Below are 12,186 nucleotides of genomic sequence, written 5' to 3'. Positions count from 1 at the left end.
ATTCCCTTGCTATAATCACTGAGCTCTTGTAAGAGCTTGTTCCTGCTTCGTTCTGAAGGGAGATAGCTGCAGCCTGCGGTGCTTATGGTGTCTGGTGGAGTGCTTGGAGTCCTCTGGAAGCGCTAGGAGCATCTTTCAACGGAGGTACCCAGTCGGGGTGCCAGGCGATCCGTTACATTGGTGGCAGCGGTGGGATGGCGTCCTAGTGCGAGGAGAAGCAGCTCAGAGGCACCGGTAACTTGTGGAGTTGTGCAGCGTCCCTATCTTCAGCAACATAATGGAACCAGCAGTGGCTACAGCAAGCATGGCGTATAGCTACTCCGTACTAGAGTTTGGCACGATGGTAGGGTTGCGCCTGAAGTTTTACGGACCCAATCCAGAGGAGAAATACGTGCGGTTTGTGTGGGACATGGTGACCCGGAACCTACAACACAGGGCGTTGAGGGAAGGCCAGTGGGCACGTTGGGAGAAACTCCAGCCACAGGTAGAGTGGGACGAGGAAGAAACCGAGGTGGCCGGTGGAGATGGGACCAAGGTCTCTCTACCGGCCCTACAGGGATGCTGGGCACCCGGCCCAGATCCCCAGCGGCAGTATGTTTTACAGGGAGGGGAGACAGTCGGTCTCACTCCCCAGCGGCAGAATGTGTTATTGGAGGAAGAGACAACCGGTCTCCCTCCCCAACTGCAACCAGAGGTACCCGAGGTAGAGGACCTCATAGACTGGTCCTGGGAGGACCCCCTGCAGGCAGGTGGAGATGGGACCGAGATCTCTCCACCGGCCCTACAGGGATGCTGGGCAACCGGCCCAGATCCCCAACTAGAGCTGGAGTTACAGAAAGTGGAGAGCATCGACCTCCCCCCCCCAGCAGCAGCCGGAGTACCAGGGGGAGGTAAGTGATATTTCTCCTCCCCAGTCAACTCCTTTGTTCCCTGACCCCCCAGCAGAAGAGCTGGCAACTGGGCAGAGCGCCGCTGGCCTCTGTCCTCCCTTGTTTCCTTCCCCTGAGCCTGACTTTCTACAGGCTGCCTCAGCGGAAGAGCTGGCAACTGGGCAGAGCGCCGCTGGCCTCTGTCCTTCCTTTTTTCCTTACCCTGAGACTACCCCAGCTCTGACCCCGGAGCAGAGCACATCGGGCATCTGGCCCCCAAGTACCCAGTCGGGGTGCCAGGCGATCCGTTACAGTCATTATTTATTTTGGCAGATGACTTTGTATTGACTGTTTTTTCTTTATTTTGGTTTGAAATAAAGCTTGATGCTTCCCAGATTCTGGCATTTCTGTCATCTCTACGGAGCATTGATACTCATCTGTTTCCTTTGGATCCAATAATCTCGAGTGCTGGATCCTCCCAGTGCTCGGCTGATTGCGTGGCTCACAACAACTTTATTTGTGAGTAGATCCATCTGGGATTGTGCTGGAAGAGATTGCACTATATATCTTTTTTTTTTTTGGGGGGGGGGGGGTTGTATAAGTATATGCTTTTTCATATAACTTATACACCATCAATACATGTTGTTTAAAAGCTGTAGTTTCACCCTTGAATTACTGGCAGTGATGTCATTTGCAAACCTATTGTGACCAAGGTCAATGCACAATGAAGTAGAACCCTGTTGTAAGAAAACAAAATAAGGGCCATTTAGAAACAGAAGAATAAAGTAAGGTTTGATGACTCAACTTTTTACAATTTTCTACATCTAAATGAATTCACATTAACGGAAAGGAAATGATCCTTCAATGCACAATGCCATCTGGAATGCCTATTTTCCTTTACAGAGTCTGAGATAGTTTTCATTCGTAAGATATTTCCAATTCTATAACCCTCTGTGCTCCTCTTTAGCTTACAGAAGCAATCCTCATGTAAATATCTGAGAAATAAAAGGATAAAAGTAGGTATAAAAACCTACACGTACTAGGAGATCCCTGGCCTGATGTAGTCTCTAATACATATTGGAAATCAATGCAGAAATACATCAAATTGAATTCCAATATGTATTAGAGACTACATCAGGCCAGGGATCTCCTAGTACGTGTAGGTTTTTATACCTACTTTTATCCTTTTATTTCTCAAAGCTTTTATGGGGGCTTTTCTTTACTAGTAGAGATCTTCTACCTATTAATCATATTACTCCTATCCTTGCTCTCTCCATTTTCTCCACTCTCTAGGGATAGTACACTCTGTCCATCACACACATTTTCATCTAATTCTCTGTTGGCTTTAGGAATGCAAATCCTGGAAGTAAACCTGTTATTCTAGCCTCAAAATTACCTGTAATTCATAATCATATTATTAATAATAAAAAGTTAGACATTTATTGACTTTGGGAGCTATTATAGCAGTCCTTAACTGTTACTCATCACAACAGTCCTGCCATTTCTGGAGGGTCCTTGGGTATTACTCTGTTGTCCTCTGTTGTCCCCTCTATGTAGCGATTGTTCCCCATGCAGCATATTTTTCACTGATGACGTTGACTTACTGACTTCACTGTCAGCACAGGAGTATCAAAGTGTCATGTACTCCTCCCCAAAGTGTGAGAAACATTTGGACAGTGATAGTGACCAGAGATAACTGCTTGTGAGAGCATTCTTATGTTCTTCCCCTCACTCAGTCCTTGGCTTAGAGAACCCTGTCTTAAATTAATTCAAGAACTTTTCCTTTGAACCTCAGCAGAACAGAATTCACAACAGTCACCAATATTTCCGCTATATTTCATTATTAAGATTTAGTGTTTCATTTTAATATATTAGTGTACGCACCATGCCTGCAGGGATATTGTTTAATTGCAGAAACCCCACTCTCACCCTTACTAAAACTAAAATGTCCTTTGTAAAAGTAATAAAACATAGACTTCGAAAGCCCAAGCAATGTGTCCTTTACGAGTGATGAGATGGGATACATACAAAGATATTCATTTACATAAATTCCACTGTGCTTCATTATAATTTTAGATTGAAAATGATAACCATCTGGGCCAATATCCCTTTCCCATTGTCCTTTGTTTGTCCCAATGGTAATGTAACAGAAAAGGCTGTGTCACTAGGTTTGCGGCTGTTAAAACTACAAACATGCTTTCTGTACGTAATGCATTTTTTAATAACAGTGGAACCGAGCTGGCTGTTGTGATAAGCCAGTGTATTGCACAGTTTTATTGCTTTGTAAATTAAAAATAGGTGTTCTTTATTTTCATTTTTTCATTTTTTTTATTATTTACGTTTTTGACATTTAATTATTTGCTTTGATATAAAACTGTACAAGTATTTTTTTTTCCTTTTACTTATTTTCCACAAAAAAAAATAAAATAAAAGTCTGTTGCTAGTGAAGAAGACCCAACAAACAGCCCTAATGCCAATAAATACGTATGGTGCTAGATTAAAAATCTCCTTACTGGAAACTCTATTTCCTTCTTTTTGTACAAGCTCATGTACCTTATACAGTCCCAATTAAAAGAAATGAGGTTGCTGACATGCTTTATGTGTGAAGAGTGTGTGTGATTGTGTGTGATTACAACACAAATTTGACCTTTTTAAAAATGTACCTGGTTACAACCCCCTGCCTGTTATTCAGAATCAGACAGCAGGCCCGGTTCCTTCCTGGTTTGTTTAGCTCAGTGAAACTAAATGCACGACACAGACAATTGCCCAGAGCACCTGCCTTGCAAAGACTTTCATGAACTGTCTTGGGAAGTCTGTGATTGGACAGCCACAGAACGACGGCAGGGTTAGAAGGGGAGGGCTTTCAAAGGCATCAGACAAGATATCAGCTTCTTTTGAAAGGTGTTTTTAGATATAACTCCAATGAAAAAATGCATTAAATTAATGCATGTTTAATAAAAAAATGTATATATATATATATATATATATATATATATATATATATTGGATTCTGGCTGTGGAGTGTCTATTTAAGTTTGAATTTGCTTGGAATTCTCATTTTAGTAAATAACCCTGTCAGTATTTCGGTAGAAATCATGTTTTAACAAATTAAATACCTGCAATCTTAATAAAGGGGCTGATGGAAGGGGCTCAGAAGAAATTGCAAAATGAAATGTATACCTACTAAATCATGTTTTGTATGTACAGTATTTCTTTTTATTTGGGCAGTGGATTGTGATTTTTAACTTGAACACGCTATTTCATAGCTTTTTTATCTGTCCAATCCGATTCAGATTCCTAACTGCAGATATAGGCAAGGGATAGCAAGTTGTATTATCAGTTTTATAATAATTGGAGTTAATGGAAAAAAATACAACAAAAACAAGTGGTAACTTAATATCACTAACAAGCTAAAGCAAGAGGTTGAGTGATCAGTAAACTTGCCAAGGGTCAGTAAGAGCTCCAGGCTGAGATTGGTCCAGAATTTGATGTACTTTTGTTTTCCAACGGAGATACTGAGAAATTCTGGACTGTTACTGTGTCATGAGGGTTAGTTTAGGAAGCATTGTCTTATTCTAAAATTGTCTTATTGAGATGTTTACTAGCCTATTTATTTATTTAAAGCTATTTTGACATATAATAAGCATTTTGCTTTTTGCTTCTCAAACATTTCCTATCATTAGCAAATAAAAAACCTATGACGTCAAATGCCCATGTGAGGAGGTGAAACATTGTGCTATCTAAACAGAACAGAAAAAAAGACTCAAGCCCTCAGTGAATACTATTCTACCAACGTGGTTTTATACCCCTACCCTTACCTTTTGTGTGAAAAAAAAGTCAAAACACTTATGTATTGTGAAGCAGCTCTAATCCAGAGATACATGTAAACATTCATTTAAAGGAATGTAAACGAAATGTGTGTTTGCATACCTTTAAATATGTATTTATTTGTAGGGCTGTCCAGATAAGAATATATATCTATCCTGGTAAAATATTTTATAAATAAATAAATAAGGTTTTAGATTCATTTCTGCGCCAGAGACGTGGATGTGTTTGCCCTTGTTTGGTATTAAATTATAATTTTTTTGGCTGTTTTCAATGTGATTACACAACAAAGAATTTCTCATCTGTCGCACTACACATCCAGACCTCACAACTCTTTATATATTCACCTAAATATTGCCAACATAGAAATCTAGAGTAAAATATTAACATCTAATGAATCTTTCAAATACACCGGTATAAATAACTGACTGGTTTTATTGTAACCCATTAAAGAGACAAATAGTATTAGGAATACAAGTCTGTATTCATAATGTATTTCCACACTATCCCTAGTTATTATTCCCCCTTCTCCTCCCCCCCCCCCCCCGAGCCCCAGTGCATTTTAGTTATAAAATAAATACATTTAATCTCCTATTATCTGGTGCTAAGTCTCCCTTAGCACTGCTGTCTTCTCCTTCTCGCATAATGTCACCCTGGAGGGGTGCATGCAATGATTCGCTGTGGCAAACTGTGTTGGCATTGCGCATGCACAAGTGACATCACAGTATGTCTGGGTACGAGACCTGTAACAGTCCTGCTCTCCTATGCAGAGGGCTTAGAGTCATGGCTTGAAGCTGTACTTCCAAGCTTTCTAATTACTGAAATAAAATGTTTGTAGGCACTATAGCAACTTCTATAACATGAAGTAGTTATCGTAAGTACAGTGTTCCTTTAAGGAGTGCATGAAGGGTCTAGTCCGCTACAGTGCACATTCACAACTCCTTAGAGATCATAATCTAGTCAATGAGAGGTCTTTGCAAGGCAGATGATCTGAGCAATTGCTGCCTCTTGAGTTTGGTTCCACTGAGCTATAGGAAGTAACTCGGCCGGTTGTTTCCTAAAAGCCAAGAGGGTGTAACCAGATTCATTTATAAAAGTGCCAGTTTCTATTGAAATCTGCACTTTTTGTAAAAGAAAAAAGAGGACATGCTCTTCACACATGAAGCATTTTAGCAAGCTAAGGGCTTTAGAGGTCCGGAGTGTCCCTGTAAAGGCTTGTTTGTTATCACGTATATTTACATCATAAATCATTAATGACTAATGGTAGCAATTATTCTGGACATCCAATAGTGTGAATATAGATTTTGGAAAGGATATTTTAAGGCATACTAAAAAAGAGTTTGCTTATGTTTGTACTAGCCATCTTTACAGAGAGCAATGTCATATATCTTTCTATTGCATATTTTTTTTTGGACCTTTTGATTTTAAATAAATACTATGATCTATTTTTTATCTTTGTAGTTTGCACAACCTGTTTATTTTAAAGAGTTACTCCAACATTCTGCTTTTAAAAGTGGGCATGGTGGCAGGAATCTCTGCTTGCAAGGGAAGCCTTGATCATTCCTCCCACCTTCTTACAATTGAGCTCTCCCTGCATTCTACACCTCCCTATCGTGCTATTTCTCCCCTCCCTACTTCCCTTCCACTGTCCATCCCCACTTCCTCCTTCCCACCCCTGGCTCAGAGCGTGTGCATGCGCCTTGAGCTTGGAGAATGGCACAATCCAATGCTTCTTTATGAGAATCATTTAACTAGACAATGTAGAGGTTGGCTGTGACATCAGGCAGGGCATGGAATCCTGGTACGTTTATACATTATTGTACAGGGTTTTAAAGGAGGTGACCTAATAACTACTGTCTAATATGGCATTCTGAATTAAAACCTTTTACATATGAATTTTGGTGTAATTGCATTATATAACAAAAGCATTTCCATTGAGTTTTTCCTGGTATTTATTCATCAAGCATACAAAAACAATATGCTACCATTATACATACAAGACTTGGAAATACAGTTATTATATTAACATAAGGCAGGTGCATTCCCCGAAGAAGGCTGAATATGTGTTCATTTTGAAACGTTAAGCCTTAAGATGTTTACATATGGGAGTATAATTCATTTTAATAGTCTTTACTTACGAAACATATAGGCTTGATTTTAAGTCACCATCTGTGACTTTATAATGAGTTAATTAAATAGTACATTATAAATGGATATACATGCCTATGAATTAGATCACCACTTTGTTACGATGTTATAACACCAACAATTACGGTATCTGTAATGCGACGTGTCACATTGCTCATTTTTACACACATTACAGAAATCGTATCAGCTATTTTTTTTTTACAGATGTTAGAAATTCTGTCCGTTTGGATAAAAGAGATTGATGTTTTTTCTGCCTTGGTTCTGAAATGATTTAGTTCATTAAAATCTAACAAGAAAGACAAATGACTTTATATAGACCTTTGTTTAAATATAATGTAGTAATGTTCTTATAATTATTTACTCTACACTCATTTTTACATTTCCTTTATTTGATAGCTGGAATTTAGTCTAGCGGAAAAAAAACATATATAGAACTCAGCAAAACTGACCTGATAGATGGCAGCAAAACATATATATATATCACGACAAAAATGCCCCCTAGTAGGCTCTGCACCATTACATGCATTTAAAATAGGGCACAGGTAAAGGTACACTAGCCAAGCATTACTAGTCAGGCTACTAGCATAGCCTAATTTTGCCTGCACCCAAGAAGTCGCATTTGTACTTTCAGTTCCACTGCACAGAGCAGACGATTGCTCTGCTTTCTCATTTTTGTGCTTAAAGAGCAAAATAAATCTAATTACAAATTAAACACATATGGGATCAGTGGAATCAATACTGTCAATCTGCATGATGGTTGGCAGATTTAAAAAAAATATGTGGAAAATTCACATTCAACTTATAAGGGGGGAGAGGGGGGACTGTAGCTACGACTCCTCCCCCCCTCCCCCCCATCGCCCACGCACACTTTCTCCACCCTACATGATACTTTATGTCTTTTTTTTTAGCGAGTTATGGGTATGTAAGAAAGATTTTTTTTGTATTCTGCAGGATTTTATGGGTTAGTGGTTAGAAAATGTGGATCCCCTAGCTACGGATAGTTGTCTTAACTACTGTGAATCAGGGGACTGGGCACACTATTTAGGATAAGAGGATAAGAGGATCGACTATTATTGCTTTGCACTCCACTGGGTAGGAAGTGTCAATTTGCTGGGCACGTAGACTAAAGGAGAAGGCAGCATTTGTCATCTCCATAATCAGTCTTGGGATGCTGTGGACCCACACTAAATTTTTCTTTTTAACTTTCTAACTCATGCAGCTGGTGGGAATAAGGATCTCCTTAGTGCTCTCTGGTTAATAATGGATTGCAGAGGCCCCAGATACTATTATTACAATTTGTAAGTTGTGTGTCACACTAACCCAGAACTTACAATGTGGAAAACAATCCTCTTCTTGGTAAATGACACTCAATAATCCTAAAGTGAACAGTTCTTGTGAATTTCATTGATTCTTGGAATAGCATCATGCAAAAATGATGTAAATAACTTAGCATGTGGATATGTAAAATAATACCCGTGCATATTCTTGATAATTCTACAATGGAATCCCATATACATCTACATGCAGCATTCAATCTATAACTTTTTATGAAGTTCAAATTATTGTCATGTGTACCTTTAACTGATCAGTTAGTGAATGTGAAGCAATTGATCCACTATCAACCTGCAAACATGATCAAAAAAGAAAAAACGTGTCTGCTGTCTAATAATGTTTTTGTAACTTTTCTAAAATTCTCTTTTGCAGGCACAACTACTAACTGATCTAGAACAAAAGTTGTTGGTGGCAAAAGAAGACATGGAAAAGGCTTCTCTTGATAAAGTAAGCACTCTCAATATCATCCTGCTTATGTATTTGCTCGGAGAGATATATCAATGCCGATTCAGTAGGTGTGAGATAATGTCCAGGGTTTACACAAACTTATTGTATTCTGGAACTCGTAAATGATCTTGTTTGCAAAGTATTTGTTAATTAAAAAATATACGCTTTTAACGTTAACATAATTCTTTAGCTTATTAGTTGGACTACAACACTTATCTTTAGGAAGCATTTCAGGTGTGGTTCTCAAACAATATTCTCAAACAACAATATTCATCTAAATCTTATTATAGGTGAAGAAGAATAGGGACAGATGTGTTAGCGCCTTTCCAGATAAAAACCTGTATTTCTTCAAGATCCACAAGAGCTTAATGGTACTCACTAATAGTTGATTGCTTTACGTATGTCTTAAAGACCTTTTCCTTGACCAAACCAGATGGTGGAAACCAGTATTAACACATTGTAACTGTATTAAGTGCCCTCTTTGCAACTTTGTATACTCGGGAAGAGAGAAACATATCACTGCATCTAATACATATTTGAGTCCTAACAGAGAAAAAAAAAAAGCATTTTTAAATATAAATAATACATTATTTTTAATAACATGAAATGTCTTCCGCCTCTGAGTGAAGATTTGTTACCATTAAATAAACCAATCATTTTATTCCGGAGCTCTTGACTGGTATATGAAACATCAACTTGCACTGCATCATGACCAGCGTGGACAATAGAAAGTCCCCAACACTTTTTGTTCATCTGACCAAATATAAACAATTCAGGAGCACTGAGATATGGATCTCTGTATCTAATTTCTTCTTAGAGAGGGGAAAGCTAAATTCATTTTAATGGTCCAGTAAATGCACAGGACATCAAGATTCCAATGACTGACCTTGATAACAGAATTGTCAAAATCTAAAATTGTTACTTCAATTCATTCTCATGATTTATAAGCAGTTTCTGCAATGTGACTCTACACACATACAGCATAAATCACTACATTATCCACACAAAGCACTATAAGGTCTTCCAGAAATATAAAGATATATTCAAAGAAAAAAAACATAACCCAATCTATGTTACTTTACAGCTGTTGAAATAGTATTTGTAATGTGGAAAAGTCCATGACCAGAAGACAATCACTATGGAAAATAAAAACAGATGCAAATACCATATGCTAAATCAAATAAAAACGCAGCATTTGTAAGATTTATAGACTGAATATCGGCAATTTATGCTGCACGCTTTCTTTAAAGTAAGAGTTATTAAAGTTCAATTGTTCGCCGTCGACAATAGACTATCCATAAGTGTTTGACTTCTTTCTCTCAGGAGTCACAGTTGAAAGCCTTGAAGGAGACTGTACAACTCTGTCTATCTTCTGTTCTGCACAATCAACCTCCCACCATGAATATAATCCCATCAAAATTGAGAGACAGACCAACACCTTCAGCTCCAAATGCTCCTGGATTGCCATTTGAAACGACAAACAAAGAGGTACTCTATACAGCTTTGTAAACTTAAAGTGTCATATTGCTGGCGAGAGAGTCAGAGATTTAAAAAAAAAAAAACAACCTTTATCTACAGTAGTAAAAAATGTTATTTTATTTTTAAATGTGATTGTACGCAACTCGTTCATATAGAACATGCACAATCAATACATTATAGCTATGCAGCCTGGTGAACTTTGTTTTACTTTTTAAATATTTTATTAGATTTAGCAATATTTAAAAATTATTCACATGGTGCCGTCTACCCTGGTCTCACGAAGGTTACTACCTCTGTGAAATAAGTTGGTGATACATAAAATAATCATATCATCCCATATTAAAATAGTAATTATGGTTGTTACTGATGTTTGTAAAAAAAAAAAATATGATAATTAATTTAACCCCTTAAGGACACATGACATGTGTGACATGTCATGATTCCCTTTTATTCCAGAAGTTTGGTCCTTAAGGGGTTAAATAATTCTTTGGAAGAAAAAGGCTCAATAGTATTTCTTAAGCTAGTGTAGCATGACTAACACACAAAATAGGGTAGAAAGGGAAAAGTATGTGAGATTACTTGTTTTCTATGTGTGACGACTGAGTTGATGACTCTCTTTGGGGATTTAATGTGTGAAAGAAGTGTGTCCATATCTATATTGTAGATGTGAAATCATGTCTTAAAATGTGTCAGTGTAAAAGTGCTAACTGAAAAACATGATCTGCAAAAAAGCCATTAGAGAAAGGCCAAATTTCACTCTCGATGGAAAAAAATAAAATATTACATGTTTCACTTAACTCCTAAAAGACTAACAATATTCTGCAATTATGATCCTAGTATGCAAAGTCCTATTCCAATTTCAAATGTCCTGCTTACATAGTGTATAGAGGGCTCAGCAGTGCTTCCATGTCATCAGAGAGTCTCTAAATACAAAACTGTTTATAGAATGGAATGTAAGTGGTTTTTCGAGGATTAATGAATTATTGGAAGCACTAATAAAATGTATCAACCTTATTGTCCGTCTCTCTATTCCACAAAGATCCCATCATCTATAGTTTAGTGTGCATTAACATGTGTTAAGGGCCATACCTTGTGCTAAATGTTAGTATGGGGGCAAATACATGTGAACAACGGTCTGCAAGTTATTAATTATAATTATGTTACTTGACAGTTAGTGAATGAACAATACCGTTTTTCTATCAAAGAAAAAATATCCAGTTAGTGATAATAATAAAATCAATAATAACATCAATAATAATAATATCACAACTATTTAAAGAAACACTTTAGCATTTGGAATACAAACCTATATTAGTAACTGTATAGTGGCCCTGTTCATATTTTTATATAGGCCCATCTGCCATAAAGCATTAATAAAATTATTCATTTATTTATAAAAAAAAATGTTAACAGGAAGGATACATTGAGATGAATAAATCAATGTTTTGCTTACCTTTTCCCAAGGCGGTTGCTTATCTCTCTGCCTCCTCCAATCTCATTAAGGATGCATGGCCTCCTCAGAAATGGTCCAAGCCAATACTCCTCGTAGAGGAGCATTAGAGACCTGATGCGCATGTGAGGTGAGCACCATATGCATCAAAATATTACCAAAAGGAAACATTGTATTTAATAGTTTATATGGACTTCTGCGTCACATGACCAAGTTTTACTAAGCCAGTGCCACAAAATTGTATATAGTTGCTATCCCTGTGACAGCAACGAGAGGTGAACTTAGCCCTGCAGTGTTAACACTGCAGTTTCTCAAAAACTGCAATGTTTTACATCAGAGTTAAAAGAACAGGGGCACTACAGCCAGACCACTTTCTTGAGGTCAAGTGTTATGGGGGACTTTAGTGTCCCTTTAAAAGGGAAGGTTGCTTTTGGATTTCAAGTATATCATTGTCAGTATATATTAGCTTAATAGGTTTCATTAATTAACATCAGAAAAATGAAATACTAGGATGACCCGATGGAGAATTAAGCCAGGAAAGGCTCAAAGTCTAAGCACAGGTTAGTACTCCTAAATTTGTATTGAGCAGTCAAATTTAAAATTGTTAGTTGATATGCCCTATACAAAACAAGAGAA

At 37.6% G+C, this 12,186-nt stretch overlaps 1 protein-coding gene across 1 annotated transcript in view; it reads left to right on the top strand.

Moving 5' to 3' along the window:
• The window catches only part of LUZP2 (leucine zipper protein 2), a 480,236-nt gene that overhangs the window by 351,620 nt on the left and 116,430 nt on the right, over window positions 1-12,186 (top strand). The window contains exons 8-9 of the mRNA XM_063438820.1: window positions 8,547-8,621; window positions 9,945-10,109. Coding sequence (XP_063294890.1) covers window positions 8,547-8,621; window positions 9,945-10,109 — 240 coding nt within the window. The remainder of the gene's footprint in view (window positions 1-8,546; window positions 8,622-9,944; window positions 10,110-12,186) is intronic.

This window comes from Pelobates fuscus, chromosome 12 (assembly GCF_036172605.1).
Source record: "Pelobates fuscus isolate aPelFus1 chromosome 12, aPelFus1.pri, whole genome shotgun sequence".
NCBI lineage: Eukaryota > Metazoa > Chordata > Amphibia > Anura > Pelobatidae > Pelobates > Pelobates fuscus.
Note: the sequence above shows the minus strand (reverse complement) of the source record. Positions and strands in the feature narration are given on the sequence as shown.